We start from the raw sequence: 19,915 nt of genomic DNA, 5'->3' as shown, positions 1-19,915 counted from the left end.
TCGGTTTTCTATAAGGTTGATTTCAAATTCAGGTTATATAGAAATAGCGCTCTTTAGGTTGTAAATGGCAAATAAATGTCGATATAAAAATGAATCATTAAATGTAACACTTCTATAAACCTCGGGAACTAATATCCGTGCTCATCAAGTCAACAAATTTATTTTGTTGAAATTTCTTATGTGTTGTAAGTACTTATTACTTTTTATAATTATTTATTATTATTGTAATCAAAATGACCTCAATAACTCTAATTTTCTGTAATTTATTATCTATATAGTTTTTTTTTTTTACATTTCCTGATGGTATTTTTCGGTCTTTGTTTTGGTTTGATTTGATAGTGTGTATCCACTACTGCGTGGATTTTTCCATATAAGACACTGAGTATTATGGCCGTATTGTAGGCACCATACGAAATGCTCTTACGTAATTCAAACCGGCCTTGAAGAGTTTCTAACAGCTAGAGTAAAATGCCATCACCTACAACGACGTTCAAATGCTTGTTTATCATTGTATAGGTTTTATCAACAACTTGGTGGTAACTAATGGGAATAACCCGTTTTATCTGAATGAATCAGGAAGTAATAACAAGCAGTCGATGCCTCTGAGATTTTATTGTCGAAGATGTAATATTCCTAAATGTTCGTAGATAACTTACTGTCAACATGCCTATAACTGTGGTAAATGTTAGCATGTTAGTTAGTTACGAAATTAGGTAATAATTACTTACTACATTTAAAACATGGATGAATATATATTTTTTTAATTCCGTTATTCATATACGGTAGCTAATACATTACGATACAAATGCGAAAAATAGGAAATTCGCACATGCATCTTACAACGCTTTACAGTAGGTACATATGGCCCTTTAAATTTTCGACATAGTGTGCTCAATATACCTACTGTGCTGTATATTATGTAATATAGCGGTTTAGTGGGTTCCGTAGTCAACTATTTAGAGTGAGGCCACACTGCTGCGTTGCGTAGCGTTTTTTCCTCGCAAGCGTCATCGCAGCGTCAACGCTGCGTCGTTTAACATATTTTTCTATAATGTACCAGTGTGGCCTCACTCTTATAGTTATTTAGGTAGATATTATAATTATTTTTAATTGGAACATTTCCGATAAGTCAACCGTAATAACACTTTCTCGTACCAGTCAGTCAGTAACAGTCAACAGTCTTATGACGTAAATACTCCAATCAACGAGGCATTTACATACTTATTAGTTATTTTACATACTACTCTATTGTTATCTACACACATGAGCAAATATATTTGTTCCTGAGTCATGGATGTTCTATGTATTTAAGTATGTGTATATTATATATATCGTCTGAGTACCCACAACACAAGCCTTCTTGAGCTTACCGTGGGACTTAGTCAATTTGTGTAAGGATGTCCCTATAACATTGACATATATCTAAGGACGGGTCATACGGGCAATAATAATAATATGTTGATGAGTTCACGCGCGCGATTGGTCGCAACTAGTTGCGTTAGACTGCAAGATTCGCTCAAATTTGTGAGTGACACCACTGAACTAGCACCATTCTTAGTCCCCGTAAGGTCTGTTCTTAGATATATGTCAATGCCCTATAATATTTATTTATTTGCTTATTTATAGGGGGACCTGTTAGTTTCCCATTCAAAATATAAAAAGTAAACATTTACAGCTTGCACGTTAAAGTGATCCCACGAAAAATAGTTTTGTGCATCTATGGAATTATAATTGAGTAGTAATTTACCGAATGTTTATATATTTTTCATAGCACTGTCATATGTAAGTAACAAATAAATTATTTTGTTAAATATTTTGATTTGTGTGTTCTATGTAGTCACACTACTATATATAAATTATAAACTACCCCCGCCTTCTCCACTGGAGGCCTTGTTACTTCTCCTTTAGTAAGGTGCCTGAACCATGTAAAGCCCAATGCTTAACAAAGCCCACTTTTTAAATATAAGGTGCTTTTTACAAAACGGTTATACGTAATACTAAATATTGTTTTTAACCCAAAGCTATTATTAAGACGTCGATGATTCAATAATTAATTTAATAAATTTTTAGGTTTTTTTTTCTTAAAATTAACAGTTTTTTTTCTATATATAAATAAATAAGGCGGGCCGGTACCTTATATAACATCTATTTCAGTTTGTACTGTCATTTTACTTTTTCCAATTTTGTATAATTATTTCATGACTTGACGGTCCAAATCAGTCGTTGATTGGACTAGTGCAAAGTTCAAGAAGGCTTGATCTGAAGTGCCCAAACCGCGTATTAAGTACGTGACCTCGTTCCAAGGCAAACAGATTACGTTGTGCCTAATATGACTTTAATTGAGCCATTATATTAAATGTGATTGATTTAATCATACTCGTACTACCTAGTGGAAGTCACTATAAAAAAACGCATTTAAGAGCCCTTAATCCTTGGAGCGTTCTCCGATTTCACGAAATAACGCTCGATAGATGGCGTTGGCGCTCGGTACGCGAGCGCCGGCAACGCGACGCGCGTTTCAATGCAGACTAGAATAATCTTGATAGTTTTCAATATAATTTCAAGCAACATTAATTTTAGTGTTATATGATATCATATGGGCACTCTTTATTTTATTTTATATGCACAGTAGTTTTTTTTATGTACACTACTACTAAGTGTACAGACTACAGAGTGTACTATAACCCTTGCTCTTTATTCTGTCTCTTTCACACCAATGGAAAATGAAGAAGTTAGTAAATGACTGCAGGTATAAATAAAGTATATTAGTGCGATAGAGAGACAGATAGTGTTTCGTTGTCGTATCGTAAACGATTGGCATGTTGGCCACACACTTGCTTGGTGCCTAGCCAAAATACCAATCGTTTGCGTATATTAGTGCGATAGAGAGACAGTAGTGTTTCGTTGTCGTATCGTAAACGATTGGCATGTTGGCTACGCACCCATGATACCTAGCCAAGAAGCCAATCGATTGCGCATATTAGTGCGATAGAGAGACAGATAGTGTTTCCTTGTCGTATCGTAAACGTTTGGCATGTTGGCTACGCACCCATGCTGCCCAGCCAAGATGCTAATCGTTTGTGCATATTAGTACGAGAGAGAGACAGATAGTGTTTCGTTGTCGTATCGATTGGCATGGTGGCTACGCACCCATGCTGCCTAGTCAAGATGCCAATCGTTTGCGCACATTAGTGCTATACAGTTTCAGTGTTATTTGAAATCACGTAAGGGTTTGTATTATTATTTATGACCCGAATGAAGTCCATCCAGGTTCTTATGATGGAGTCAGGAGTTGGTCACCAGAACTCCTAATCTACTCATTATAATTCCATCGTGCTTGGGCTCAAAAGATTTGCCCTGACGAACACCATCGATCTAGATGAGGTCCAGGGTCTTATGACGGAGTCAGGAGTTGGTCACCAGAACTCCCCAGAACTCCTAATCTACTCATCATAACTCCATCGAGTTTGGGCTCAATAGATTTACCCTGATGAGCACCATCAATCTAGATGAAGTCCAGGGTCTCATGATGGAGTCAGGAGTAGGTCACTAGAACTCCTAATCTACTCATTATAATTCCATCGTGTTTGGGCTCAAAAGATTTGCCCTGACGAGTACCATCGATCTAGATGAAGTCCAGGGTCTCATGATGGAGTCAGGAGTTGGTCACCAGAACTCCTAATCTACTCATTATAATTCCATCGTGTTTGGGCTCAATAGATTTGCCCTCACGAGCACCATCAATCAAGATGATGTTCAGGGTCTCATGATGGAGTCAGGAGCTGGTCACTAGAACTCCTAATCTACTCATTATAATTCCATCGTGTTTGGGCTCAAAAGATTTGCCCTGACGAGTACCATCGATCTAGATGAAGTCCAGGGTCTCATGATGGAGTCAGGAGTTGGTCACCAGAACTCGTAATCTATTTATCATAACTCCATCGTGTTTGGGCTCAATAGATTTACCCCGACAAGCACCATCAAATTACCATTATGATGAATAGATTAGGAGTTCTGGTGACCAACTCCTGAGTCCATCATGAGACCCTCGACTAAATCTAGATCGATGGTACTCGTCAGGGCAAATCTTTTGAGCCCAAACACGATGGAGTTATGATGAATAGACTAGGAGTTCTGGTGACCAACTCCTGAGTCCATCATGAGACCCTGGACCTGATCTAGATTGATGGTGCTCGTCAGGGCAACTCTATTGAGCCCAAACACGATGGAGTTATGATGAGTAGATTAGGAGTTCTGGTGACCAACTCCTGACTCCATCATGAGACCCTGGACCTCATCTAGGTCGATGGTGCTCGTCATAGCAAATCTCATGAGCCCAAACACGTTGGAATTATAATGAGTAGATTAGGAGTTCTAGTGACCAACTCCTGACTCCATCATGAGACTCTGGACCTCATCTAGATCGATGGTGTTCATCAGGGCAAATCTATTGAGCCCAAACACGATGGAGTTATGATCAGTAGATTAGGAGTTCTGGTGACCAACTCCTGACTCCATCATGAGACCCTGGACCTCATCTAGGTCGATGGTGTTCGTCAGGGCAAATCTATTGAGCCCAAACACGATGGAGTTATGATGAGTAGATTAGGAGTTCTGGTGACCAACTCCTGACTCCATCATGAGACCCTGGACTTTATCTAGATTGATGGTGCTCGTCAGGGCAAATCTATTGAGCCCAAACACGATGGCGTTATGATAAGTAGATAAAGAGTCCTGGTGACCAACTCCTGACTCCATCATGAGACCCTGGACCTCATCTAGATCGATGGTGTTCGTCAGAGCAAATCTTTTGAGCCCAAACACGATGGGATTATAATGAGTAGATTAGGAGTTCTGGTGACCAACTCCTGACTCCATCATGAGAACTTGGACTTCATCCGGGTCAAAAATAATAATGCAAATGCAAACCCTAACGTAATTTCAAGTAAAAATGCGTTTTTCAGAAAATCGCAGCCAAATAACACTAGACCCTACTCATAGTGTTGTGTTCCTGCCGGTGAGTAAGGTTGCCAGAGCTCAACGAGGGGCGGGAGGGGGTTAGAGTCGGCAACGCGCATGTAACTCCTCTGGAGTTGCAGGCGTACATAGGCTACGGATACTGCTTACCATCAGGCGGGCCGTAAGCTTGTTTGCCACCGACGTAGTATAAAAAAAAAGGACCACTGAAAATCCATCAATAAGCGAAAGCGAAAAAAATGAACTTTTATTAAGATTTTCTAATCGCAGTATATAGCACTTCTCGGAACTCCGTAGCTGATTACGATCGCAACGAATGCCTGACAATCGAGCACAGGTCCGTCCTCTAAGCGCGCTCCGCGCGGACTGAGAGCGGGGCGTCGCTGCTGCGTGATTTATACGTGTTTTAAAAAAATATAAATTTACGGCAATGTAGGTCCCATAGTTATGATTTTTTTTTATAGGTTAACATAAAGTTACAGTTTGCTATAATATTATTTTTAAAGCAAAATATGCGTACAATTTGCGGAAAAAAAATATAATAAAACCCTGTTTTCGCCAAAAAAATGAAGAAAACTCGGAAGGTATTTTATCAGATTTTTCAAATGAATCTTCGATTGTTAATCATTCCAGCCCCTCGTACGAGATATGTTGAATCAAATTGTAGTCATTCATGTACCAAATGATTCTTGTTTACAGCAAAATTGAGAACCGAAACGCCACATCTCACTGCAAAATTTGGAAAAGACTCCCAAAAAAACTCATTAAAAAAGAGGTTTAAAAGAGAAAATGAAAATTTGAACTGTTGGAGCCGCTAGTTTAGGAAACGATTATTTAAGTACGTTACCAGTTTTTGAATAAATACTAATAGTTACGTCGTAATCTTGAATGAAAAAGGAAGCATTTTACAAAATACGCTCGTCTGTAGGAATAAGGACTCTTAACCGATTTGCAAGACCGAAGTGATCCCATAAGTGTTCCGTGAACAAAGTTGTGTACGGAACATTATAAATTAAATTATAACCTAATTACGGTAACCTTGCACCGGGTCGTTCCTTATGCAAAGGTTGTCCATCGCTATTCAACGTGGCAACGCGGCGAGCGTGATGGGCTCCTTTGCTTCTGGAGAGGCGCGGAGCGTATTTTGTGAATAGTTCTTGTGGTTGTTAGTTAGATTAGGATTTAGTTTACTTTAGGTTAATATTTTTGTAATATTGTATTACAAATTTCAATCTTAAAATAAATCATTACAATAACTTAATTAAAAAATAAGATTTCATCGTTAAAAAATCACAGATACACACACATCACAGATTACTAGTGGTAACAATCTGCGAGATCATGGAGGTTACAATCTAATTCATCATTAAAAAATCACAGATGTTACTAGTGGTAACAATCTGCGAGATCATGGAGGTTACAATCTAATTCATCATTTAAAAATCACAGATGTTACTAGTGGTAACAATCTGCGAGATCATGGAGGTTACAATCTAATTCATCATTAAAAAATCACAGATGTTACTAGTGGTAACAATCTGCGAGATCATGGAGGTTACAATCTAATTCATCATTTAAAAATCACAGATGTTACTAGTGGTAACAATCTGCGAGATCATGAAGGTTACAATCTAATTCATCATTAAAAAATCACAGATGTTACTAGTGGTAACAATCTGCGAGATCATGGAGGTTACAATCTAATTCATCATTAAAAAATCACAGATGTTACTAGTGGTAACAATCTGCGAGATCATGGAGGTTACAATCTAATTCATCATTAAAAAATCACAGATGTTACTAGTGGTAACAATCTGCGAGATCATGGAGGTTACAATCTAATTCATCATTAAAAAATCACAGATGTTACTAGTGGTAACAATCTGCGAGATCATGGAGGTTACAATCTCATTCATCATTAAAAAATCACAGATGTTACTAGTGGTAACAATCTGCGAGATCATGGAGGTTACAATCTAATTCATCATTAAAAAATCACAGATGTTACTAGTGGTAACAATCTGCGAGATCATGGAGGTTACAATCTCATTCATCATTAAAAAATCACAGATGTTACTAGTGGTAACAATCTGCGAGATCATGGAGGTTACAATCTCATTCATCATTAAAAAATCACAGATGTTACTAGTGGTAACAATCTGCGAGATCATGGAGGTTACAATCTAATTCATCATTAAAAAATCACAGATGTTACTAGTGGTAACAATCTGCGAGATCATGGAGGTTACAATCTCATTCATCATTAAAAAATCACAGATGTTACTAGTGGTAACAATCTGCGAGATCATGGAGGTTACAATCTCATTCATCATTAAAAAATCACAGATGTTACTAGTGGTAACAATCTGCGAGATCATGGAGGTTACAATCTCATTCATCATTAAAAAATCACAGATGTTACTAGTGGTAACAATCTGCGAGATCATGGAGGTTACAATCTAATTCATCATTAAAAAATCACAGATGTTACTAGTGGTAACAATCTGCGAGATCATGGAGGTTACAATCTAATTCATCATTTAAAAATCACAGATGTTACTAGTGGTAACAAACTGCGAGATCATGGAGGTTACAATCTCATTCATCATTAAAAAATCACAGATGTTACTAGTGGTAACAATCTGCGAGATCATGGAGGTAACAATCTCATTCATCATTAAAAAAATCAAAGCTTTTAGGAGTTTTAGTTTAGGCTAGTTAGTGGTAACAATGTGAGAATAATAAGGAAAAAGTCCAACCAACGACTGGGACCTTTTCCTTAATTTTGTCACATTTTTTGACTGATAAGAACTAAGAAAACTCGTTTTGACTTATTTATAGTATTAGTGGTGGTAATTATTATAACATATGTATGTGCATGTGTATGTTAGTGTGGGTCAAATCTTGGAAGCTAAATTTGACCCACTTCCCGATTTTCGATTGGGTGAAATTCAGCATACATACGTAAAGCGGATGACAATGCAATATTATGATGACATGGAGATGATGGAGACAGGAGGTTGCCCATAGGAACTCTGTGATAAAACAACGCAAACTAATGAAGTATAAATTGCCTGTGGAAAGAAAAGTACAGCCAGGCATAAAACTTTGTACCAAAAATGGATATTTTGCCATTTTTTTTCCTGAGTCAGATGCACACTTTTTCTAAATAAATATAACTACATTGTTTAATTCTGACATTTGATATACTATCGGCGTTTACCTTTCATTAGAATCAAATCATTATTATCTCATTTACGACCAAGATTAAATATAAACATGCAAATGCGGTCGCGCGATTAAAAATCCTCAAAGGACTATAAATTATTCCATAAAACGGGTTTCACAGTTAATCTTGAATACTTTATTGGTCGATTGCCTAGACTGAGCTGGTCTTGAGATCATTAGGCATTGGCTGAGCATCTAGAAATATTTATTTTATTTTACTTTATTAGGTACACTTTCTATCACGTGGCAATTTTTTCTATCAATGATCATCATCTTGGCTGGCCCTCCAAGTTAAATTAACTCGTTTTAGTGCACCTACATTCACATGTGAGTGAGAGCAAAGCCCTCTCGTAAGTAGATAATATTTAAATTGATTTCATGTGTTTATTTTTAAGCACTAAAGGTACACCTATTTGAATTTCCCGGCGCAACCTATGTCTCTAAAACCTAACTTTAAGAGGAAAGAGGAAGTCCGATTCTACATACAAACGTAGTCCCCATTTTCCTCTCTAAATATTGACATTATGCAGAATATTTTTACATAACTTGATATATATTAACCATAGCTATACCCCATTCTTACCCACGACGGAACGGAGTCGGTATATGCATTTGGGGTGAGAGGATGTTTGTGCAAACCAATGTTGCCATTTTTCTTAAAAACTACTGGTCCGATTTTGATGCGGTTTTCAGTGATGGGTTCAAGTTTGATTGGTGCATGTTTTTAGATAGGTGTTACGGTGACAACTCACCAGAGGGCGCTGCAGTAACAATTTATTTGTGCATCCTTTTTCAACTACGTTTTAACCGTCGTGGGTTTTTTTTAGATTTTTTATTATTATAAAAATTAGGAGAGAAAAACAGATTTCATACAAAATTTTAAATTCTTATAGCTCCTATAATAATTAAGTTTTTTAATAAATCGAACGTATAGGGACATAGCTGTAGTTGATATCATCAATCAATCAATCAATCAAAACTTTATTGATAAAATATAGTTATTTTACATGTCAACTCATTATATCTATTTAATCGCACATTATTATTTTATAGATGAAAACATTATTTACACAAATAGAATTATTTCAAAGTTCATTATCATTACGGGTCGAATTATTTTAATTTATTTTAAAAATAATTAATCAGATTTATATAATATTCAAATATAATTATAATTTTTACTGAACAAAAAATTTTTTTAAGTGTAACTTATTTCTATCACATGCAATTAATTATAAATATTGTATCAAAAAATACAACAAATTGTATCAAAATATTTTCAGTTATGTTAATATTCAGAGAGGAAAATGAGGACTACATTTGAATGAAAAGGCGATTTCGCGCGGGTCCTCCATTTTCGTCTTAATGACTTTCTAAAAATTAGAGCGCTTTGAAATGAAAACATCTGAAATTCATATTTGACTCAATTATCAAGTAATCAATCTCAGAAGACGGTAATTTGACAGAGAGATGAATTACCTTACTTGTCGTATCGGCGGAGTTTTTCTTAATAATGTAGAGTGAGGAAAAATCTGGCACAGTGGAATAATAGGGAATATTACGCGAAACTCTGCTTAGGGGGCGCCACTACCACAATCCATTACAATCTGAGGATCTAATACTATTTTATTTAAATACCTAAAGATAGATTTCAGATTTCAGATTTTTATTTGCAGAAAAAGGGTTAGTTACAGGTCTTAAAATACGGTTAATAATTGTTCCACCTTTATCCGCTATCTCAAGACAGCATGCAAATTTTAAAATTATTCTTAAAATAATTTACATTAATAAACAACATTCATCTATTTACACAACACATTAATTATATACATTTATACACAATTTATTGCTATTTGTGAGCCCTGCAAGTGAAAATTATGCCAAATAAGAAAACAAAGAATTAATCATCATTACATTTTTCAAGCCAATGTCATCATGTTTTTATAATTCATAAATTCTTTTATGCTGTAGAAACAATGATCTTGTAGCCAAATTCTAAGGGTACTATTGAATTCTTTTCCTTCAAGATTCCTGATTTCTGTTGGCAGATTGTTGTAAACGAGAATACACATGTAATACGCATTCCGTTTGTAAATCTCAGTCCTACAGCGTGGCTGGTCTAAAAGATCTCTATAAGGTGCCCTCATACATACAGAGTACAATAAAAAAATATTTTACGTCCAATTACGGAATCCTAAAAGTACATAAAACTGAAGCTGCGTCGCGAAGCTAATTCGTCCATAATTGAGCATGAGAGCTGGTTTGAGCTTCGGCGCTATTAAGCTTTGCAAATTGAACGACTCTAGGAAGCAGGGCTTTATGGAGCTTTTACGAGACTCTATAAACGGGTCATGTTCTTATTGCAAGCGTGAGTGCAGGAGGCGAGATACCACGTTCGAATGAGAGCAGACGAACCGCCCGATGGTAAGAAATTACCATTGCCCATGGACACCTGCAACACCAAAGGGACTGCAAGTGCGTTGCGGGGTTTAAGTTACTACGCTCTTTTCTTGAAGGATTTGAGGTTCGTATCGGTCCGGAAATACCGCGGGCGAAAGTTCATTCCCCAGTTTAGCTCTGCGAGATATGGAGTATGTGGAGAATCTTCAGTATCCTGTTGTCGTTGCCTCGGATGCGGTTTAGAATAGATGCAACCCGCTTGCGCCTGATCGCATAAAAATCGTCAGTACGCGCCTCGGCAAATATCCCGGACGCGCTACAGAACCGTGGCAACCTCAACAGGACTCTGAAGGCATCATTACATTACACTGGATACAAAGAGCATTATAGGCTATCAGCGTGTAGTTGACCCATTGGCTATCCGTGTAAAATACTTGCCAGAACCTTGGTATATATAGTGAGACTGTAGCCGCCGTGCATGTCAGGATCACGACAACTCGAATTCAAAAACACTTCGATTCTTAGTGAACTGATATGATCTTCCAAAAGTTACTGGTTTACAAAGGGTTCTTGCCAAAACGGTTAAATGTAGAAAGTGGTGTTGATAAGATGATGACTTGATGAGAGAGTGATTTGAAATATTTGATCTGTACAAAAGGTGGTTTAAATTTAGGTGTCGCTAATTGGCCGTGATGCAAAATATGTGGAGAGGTCCTAATGGTGCTTTTTAAAAAGCCTCCGAATACTAGCCGAGTCCGACAGCTGTGTTTAGTTACCTACTACATTAGGACTATATTGATTGTATACAAATAAAAAGTTGCATTCGCCACAGAGACAGATAATAAAATTTGGATTTTCGCAATACTCTCTGGTTCACCTAAGCCTAAGACTCTCTAAGTGTTTGGAATGACACTGATTACATTGAAATGCAGCTTATAACTCATAGTCAACCCTTTTACCATCCTTATATCCTGACGCATAAGAACTATATTATAATTACGTTTACAAAACTAAGTGCATTGGTAAGTTGTCTCTAAAATTGACTTGACGGGTGAGAGATGTAAATCAGAAATTGGCGAATGTTAAATGCTGTTTTGAATGCATATTCTTAGAATCGGAAAGGTATACTGTATTTGCATGATGGTGGCTTACAGGAGCAGGACGCACTTATGTGGTAGAATGAGACAATCGTAAAAAGTTAACTGTCTCATTTAAACGGCATTTCGGGAAACGGATCTATAGTAGTATGTTAATACATACATAACCAGCTAGACTTACATCACAGACAACTGCATAATAAGTACTGGAATTAAATGAACTCATGCAAGCAGACCAAGGATATTTAACCGCAATTAAACTACAAGCTCACCAAAATACTACTGAAAATACCTAGACACCAACTACGTAAAATAGTAGGATTAATTACAGGACATAACACACTAAACAAACACCTACACAATATGGGTTAAACAGACCGCCGCATGTGAAGAGCGTGCATGGAAGAAGAGGAAACCACAAAACACATTCTTCTAGACTGTAAACAGGTAGAAGTATACAGGAGCAAATACCTAGGGACTCACCCTGAAAACATTGCTAGGCTTCGTGGAGGAGCTGGGGTGGTTAGAGTAGCGCTACCTCGTTTCACGCAAAATGGCCACAATGGTTGTCGACTTGCGGAAAATGCCCAGAAGCACTAACTAACTAACTACCCTCCTGTACAATTAAGACGTTTACTGTTCGGGTGCCCCCAATCATCATCATCACGCGGGGTCATGACGCTTTTTTTCAGGACTCCGTGTTTCTAATATGGGTACATAACTTCAAATGACCCCACAATTTGGACGTGTGACTTTGTCATATCATTTTGTATGAGAACAATGAACATGTTAAAAAAAATGCATATCATTTTCATACTAAAGGACATATTTATAGGTTTTGGTATGTTGAGACGATAGATTCGTTTGACAAAGATTTAAATTTAAAGCCGAAATATATGATGGGGGATAAGAATATTGAAATCTCGAGTCTTTAATGCACTCCAGCCTGCGGCTGTCGTGCATCTAAAGGCCTTGTTTGCAAAATTTCACTTACCCCCCTCGTTGCACAATGTACTATTTTGTAATCTAACATCGTTCGAATGCGGTCAATAAAACTTCGGCGAAAAGACAAGACACCATTTTCGGAGCATCTGTTATCCTGTTTGTTCGAACCGATACGGAGTATGTTTAGTTTGTTGTTAAAATTACCTCAAAGATGTCGCTGTTCCCGACGCAAACTAGATAACGATAGTTTTTAATAGAGCCTATATAAGAAAATGTCATCGAACAAAATAAATCATTGGTAATGGATTGGTGAATAGAAACTTGTTACTCCATAATCATAACTTTTTGGCATAAAATTGCATTACGACGGGATAGGGACTGGTCAAGGATAGGGGTGGGGTATATCAAAAAAATATTTTGTTCTTTTCAGTGGCATGGTTTTTTGAAAGCGGTTAATTTTTTTTTATGATATGAAATGAAGTTATTTAATTTTTTTTTTATTATCTTTTGTTTTACTTGTCGTATTTTCGCATAGTATAAGGAGAATGAAATATGCATTCATGTAGGTAACTAGAGTCAGACCAAGCTAAGTTACGCGATATTGTTAGCCCAGACTGTGCAAGTGTTATTTAAACGACATAATTTCATAGGAGGTTGACGTTCTAAGTCAATAGTTTAGGGCTAAAAAATAATGGCATTATTTTTAAATTTAAATAGTCAATACCCCTGATTCTCTTTACGCAACACAAACAAGTATGGAGGGCCAAATGACAACTAACTGCATATGGTGGAGTATTGTTTTTATGTACAGTAAGGGTCCGGACAGGCTACCGGAATACAATACAATACAAATACTCTTTTCATCACACTTGCTCGAAAAAGATCCTATTTCATGCAGGTGTACTGAAAGACAAAGGCCTATATTGTTCCCGCTGGAGTTAAGGATTGTGAAAAAAGCTATAACTCCCTAGGGAGTTATAGCTTTTTTTAATTATGTCACTGATTCGTACAAACCAAATCGAATAAATGAGTTTTACTTATAAAATACTGCCGTTTATAATTTAATATTTTTGTTTATGTTTAATATTATTTAATTTGATTAATTTAACAGCCGTTTAAAATATTTTTACAGTACATATGGGGCTACTTTATAGCACTAGTGCGAGAAGTAGCATATTACGTTACTGTGTCGAACATTTAAAGGGCCATATGTACTGTAAAACGTTGTACGATACATGTGCGAATAGGTAATTCGCAACTCGTGTCGATTTAAAACACTCCCTTCGGTCGTGTTTTAATTTATCGCCACTCGTTTCGAATTTCCTATTTTTCGCACTTGTATCGTAATGTACTATTACATAATTTTCAATCGTCGCTGAATACCGAATAGTTCTGTGCCTTCGATACCTAACCTGTCAAGAAATTACAAAATGGCGGACGAATGTTTGATATGTCACCGTAATTTAAGAATTATTTCACTTAAAATTTTGTTTTTTCTTCGCAAGTGTTATGAAAAACTTTGTGTGTAACTCCGGGGGTAAGAATATTGCAAACTCGGGTCTTTAATTACCATCCTCGCTTCCAAAGTTTCACTTACCCCCCTCGTTGCACAATGTCCTATTGTTGCACACCTCAATACAGAAACAATACAACACATTAAGAAGAGGTAAACAACAGGTGGAATATAAAAGGTTTAACTGTTTATTTTTAGGGTTCCGTACCAAAAAGGTATAAAAGCAACCCTTATGGTGCGTCTGTCTGTCACAGTCACAGCGCTAAATATCTCAAGAACCACTTAAGCTCTCGATTTGATATTTGGAATAGTTTTGAACAACGCTAACCCAGGCACATTGAAAGTTGTTTTTTTAATTAACTATGGAAAATGCCCAACATGAAGAGGCGGCAAAATTTCAAAGTCTAGTGACTAGGTCAAGTGGGGTATCATTTGAAAGAACTCAAATTGTATTCAAAACATTTTTTTTCATAGTGAAAAAAGTTTAATTTATGAAGAAAAATGACCGGTGTTTTAACATAGCATGCCTGTGTACTGTAATAGCCTGGCTAGGTTTTCTTGTAATAAATATTTGGTTTTACCTTTGGTTTTACGAATATTTTATTCTGGAAAACTCTGGTGCCTTATAAAAATAAAATAAAAGAATTATCTAGGCTAGGTTTTTAGGATTAAAACAACTAATCGGGGCTAAATATATAGAATAATAATACAATAAATATATTCCAATTTCCATAAAATATATATAATATGACTACATAAAATAAATAAATATTATAGGACATTATTACACAAATTGACTAAGTCCCACGTTAAGCTCAATAAGGCTTGTGTTGAGGGTACTTAGACAACGATATATATAATATATAAATATTTATAAATACTTAAATACATAGAAAACACCCATGACTCAGGAACAAACATCCATGCTCATCACACGAATAAATGCCCTTACCAGGATGTGAACCCGGGACCGTCGGCTTCATTGGCAGGGTCACTACCCACGAGGCCAGACAGGTCGTCAAACTACATGTATATTCCAATATTTTAAAGTTTCCAGTTACGGATGTATTTTTGCCAACACATACTCATAGTTTAACTAATTGAGGTTTTAGAAATGTCTTTTTAGTTACCAGTTTTTTAACGGATCCATACATCTCAGATGCGGCACTTTGGCCTCTAAGCAGAGGTTAATTTACCTATGTTATTCCAGTATTGTTTGACTTTACGGCACTCTTCCAATTACCATATTTTGGGATTCTAAGTAGCGGTGAGTTTAAAGGACCCTTAAGAGCGCGGGTCAAAAGTGGCTAAACAGAGGTGACATGGCATTTTCGAGAATTTATTACTTAGCGTATGTTTACAAATTTAACTGTAAATTATTGTTTATGCATGTATGTATAAAGCAATAATCTATACGGTAGTATGGTTTAAATTAAAAACTATGTTAACAGCACCAATCAACTAATAATGTCAACGAAGAGAGGGAGGGGTGTTAGGGTCGGTAACGCGCATGTATCTCCTCTGGAGTTGCAGGCGTACATAGGCTACGGAGACTGCTTACCATCAGGCGGGCCTTATGCTTGTTTACCACCGACGTAGTATAAAAAACAGTCATGGGACATTTAAGAAAAAAATTGGAGTATTTTGATATTTTCTCGGCATCTGTGAAATCTCTACCACTTTATGCGTTAAAAGTTGAATATGTATTTAATGAAAGATACTGCAATTGGTTTCAATATTATTAACAAATAAAAACTATGTTTTTCTTTCTCCAGTCATGGGATGTATGGCGCCATTAATTTAAAAACCAAGAAAAATCAATGAAATATCAAACTTATGCAGCTTTATGGCTCTATTGTTTATGGTAAAATGTTGCCAGTGTTTAGAAACTTATGGTAAATACTTATTTTACAGGATTTGCCTATACTATCCCATTGCCTGTTCCATTATAGGGGTGTTTACTATACAATGTTTAACCATTTAAGTTAAAAGAAATAAAAACCTAAAAAAGATATTTGTAATATATGACCTAACTACAAACTACAGGTACGGTCAACCAATTTGATTCCTAGGCCACTATAGAACCATGTCATAATGACTTCTGCGACAGTACTTATTGAGTGATGCATGTCATGTATAGTAGTTAAAGCGCCAAGGTTCTATAGTGGCCTAGGATTCAAATTGGTTGACTGTACCATAGGTAGCATAAATGTGCCAAATATTTAATTTTACATTGTAGGTTGCCGATTAATTTTACATTGTAGGTTGCCGATTATTTTCCTTCCCAAACTTTAAATGCTTAATTGTTTTTAACTCTACAAGTTAATAAAAAAGTTGCAAAATAGACAAAAACTAAACTGGTTAGTATCAAACTTTAAGACAAAAGTGGACATTCACCCCGAAACAACACACAAATGTAGCCCCATTTTCCTCTCTGGATATGAACATTGAAAATATTTGCAAACAATTTGATAAAGGTATATCAACTACATCTATGCCCGCTCATTTGTTTTTTTTTTTCGATTTTGAGGGTTCCGTACATCAGACAGAAAATACGGAACCCTCATAGCATCACTTTGCTGTCCGTCCGTCCGTCCGCATGTCTGTCAAGACCCTTTATCTCGGGAGTTGTTGTTGTTGTTGGGAGTTGTTGGAGGGTCGGCAACGCGCATGTTACTCCTCTGGAGTTGTAGGCGTACATAGGCTACGGAGACTGCTTACCATCAGGCGGGCCGTATGCTTGTTTGCCACCGACGTAATATAAAATAAAAAAATTACAACCATTGCGTTGCAACCACAACTTTCTAGTCAGGATCGCAAGCTCTTTTCATCCTTATAGGAAAAAAAAAGTATCCAGAAACTTCCATATATTTTACAAACTTTCCTTTTTGTTACCTCTATTCAAAGTATATGGGGGTAACACAATAGGCAAATAGCTCTGGTGCATTTTTTATTCCATTAGGAAAATATATGAAAAATACATAATTTATGAAAGTGGCATTTTTGTGGCACGCTCACTTATAGAAACTTGACACTAACGAGCGTTTTACAAAGCTTGTTGAAAACCAGCTGATGCGAAAGCTCCAATACATCTAAAAAGCTTTACCACAATAATAAAACCTTGATATAAAAACTGTTCAGCTTTTTTGCACAGCTAACAGCTGATACAAAAGCTCAACTACGTATAGCACTATAACGTTAGTAACACAAACCGAATAAGAACAAACCTAAACCAGTTGGGCTTCACGCAAGTGACTCAGCCGGTGCGTTTGCAAATATGTAACGTTGAATCATGACTTTAGCTTTATATAGAGCTTTTGTTTAAATACACATTTAATATGTTTAGTTAATAAGGATATTATTAGCATATAAGGCTTGATGTTGCATGCTGAATACAAGGATTCCTTTTTATTATTATAAGACTAAATTCTACTATATTCTTACAAATAAAGAATTATGAATTATTATGTTCAAATAATTAAATGTAATATATCGATAGTGACTTTTAAAAAAGAGTTTTGAATAAATGATAATCTTATGTGTTTAAATTAGTAATTTATTTGGATTTTGATACAGAGAGTTTTACAAAAAAGGTATGTTTTTGCTAGTAAATCTTGTAGGTGTCTAACCTTGGAATACTTTTATTTGTATTGTATGTAATTTTTTATTCGTTTTTTTTTAATGAATCCTGCAAATCTTAAAACATAATAACATTCTTTGTTTCAAAATACATCTTTTACGTTTAACCCTGGACTTGTTAATATAAATGGGAAAATTAGCCATATACTCGTATATAAGTACAATAAACTAATATGTATGTATATAGGTATTTACTGTACAAAGACCAAGTAAACACAGCCTTTAAATTCAGGCAAATCCACAGGCTTTAAAGTTTAACAGGCAGGTACAGAGTAAAATACACATAAAATACATTTATAGACAATTAACCGGTAGGATGTATTTACTCTACCAAGCAAATCTACTGCCTTTAAATTCACTAACCACGGTGATTTTACATACTTTGATCACAATAGATCAGGGAATGGTCGCAGTGTTACCGCGGTTTAGGTTTTACCAAGGGTAAACCAGACCGAGATTAATTGATGACCAGTATGCCCACAGACAAGATTGCAGCGATTAAGAAGAATTAAATACTTATACAGAAAAGGCAGGTACATAAATACAACTAACCGGCACGTATTTACTGTAAGGGGCATTGGGGTAATTTTAAAAGAGGAATAATTTTGAAAACCGCAACGCTTACCGAACCATCTTGCTTACTGTTGATATAGTAGAAAGTGCATATTTTCGCAATTTTTACAATGACCCTGCTTTCGAAAATACCCCAATGCACCTTATCAAGCAAACCTGCAGCTTATAAATCCACAGGCTCGAAAAGTTTAGCATATACAAATACACATAAGCCTGTTATAGATATACAAATCAAACGGTAGGATGTATTTACTGTACCAAGCAAAGCTCCTTTAAACGCAAGGAGTTCAACAGGCTTAAAGGTTTTAGCACAGAAATATTTAAAGTTTAATATAAACCCAGGTTTTAGCACAGACTAAATACACATAAAGACAAAGATTCACCTCGGTAGACGTCATCATAGAGGGGGGCTAATGCGTCCGCTCCCCAGCGCGAGTCGGGGTACACCATGGCGACATGGACGTACGTGCGGCGCCGGCGGCGAGCGCGCGCTGACTGGCTGCGCGGGCGGCGGTGCAGAAGAGAACAGCGGGCCCTGTGCGCTGAAAACGCGGCGATGCAGCGCGTTAATTCGCAAAGCGCCCGCAACGGCGCAAAACACGGGCATAGTACAGTTTAGGGTCACTACACACTAGCGTCATTTGAGCGTCGGCGATCGGCGTCTAGTCAGCGCTATGGAAAATGGTGTCGCTGCGTCGAGCAGCCATAGAATTGACTGGACGCCGACGCTCGGGAGACACTAATGTGGGGTCTCTCTTATCTACCGCATACGCCCCAATAGAATTTCAACCATTGCAATCAGATTCAAGGTTCAAATTAGATTGGACTTTCGGGAAATGTGACTTTTCTTTAAATGAATCATGAAATCTGTATTGATTGGATCCTATTTGGAATTTTGTGCAATCTTTGTAGATTGGTGCGGACTAGAATAGGGTAATATGACTCGTAGTGAATATTGCGCGCACCAATAAACGCTAACTTGATAAACTACGGATCTTGTTAAAGTCGTATCAAGCACAAATCAAGTTCAGATTATTAAAATCTGAATGGCTTTTGTTTGTCCAAAAATTCTTGTTGCAACGAATTATTTCATTTCGCGCAGAAACTGACTCATCCACACGACCCATGAAAGCGAATTGAAAACAGTGTACATTATGATCCACTGAAATGAATTAAGTAGATAGAAATTGGTTGGCACGTTTTAGTTTGCAATATTGCGGAATCAAAATTGATAGGATTCATTATTCATAAAACTAATAATGGATTTAATTGTAATTCGATTCTGATAAGACAAAACAATACTAGCAATTCCTTATTTCTTACCTAAAGTCTTGCCATAAGATTTTTTTAATGAGCCTTTTTTTATTTGTAAATAATTTTATTGTATTTTTTACTAAAAGCCATATGACGCTTTATTTTTAATAAATTAAAAAGAAATACCTTTATTGCTATAGGTCCAAAAATATAATGACATTTTTTTACTGCAACATAATAAAATTGTTGATAATTTTAACAAATTTTTCGTTTGTGTATCAAAGCTAAA

General features: G+C 36.3%; 1 protein-coding gene across 1 annotated transcript in view; it reads right to left on the bottom strand.

Annotated features, from left to right (window-relative positions):
• The window catches only part of LOC133519317 (protein limb expression 1 homolog), a 28,712-nt gene extending 9,802 nt beyond the window's left edge, over positions 1-18,910 (bottom strand). Inside the window, exon 1 of the mRNA XM_061853355.1 lies at positions 18,756-18,910. Coding sequence (XP_061709339.1) covers positions 18,756-18,822 — 67 coding nt within the window. The 5' untranslated portion in view covers positions 18,823-18,910. The remainder of the gene's footprint in view (positions 1-18,755) is intronic.
• Between the last annotated feature and the right edge of the window lie 1,005 nt (positions 18,911-19,915).

Source organism: Cydia pomonella, chromosome 6 (assembly GCF_033807575.1).
Source record: "Cydia pomonella isolate Wapato2018A chromosome 6, ilCydPomo1, whole genome shotgun sequence".
Classification (NCBI taxonomy): Eukaryota; Metazoa; Arthropoda; class Insecta; order Lepidoptera; family Tortricidae; genus Cydia; species Cydia pomonella.
Note: the sequence above shows the minus strand (reverse complement) of the source record. Positions and strands in the feature narration are given on the sequence as shown.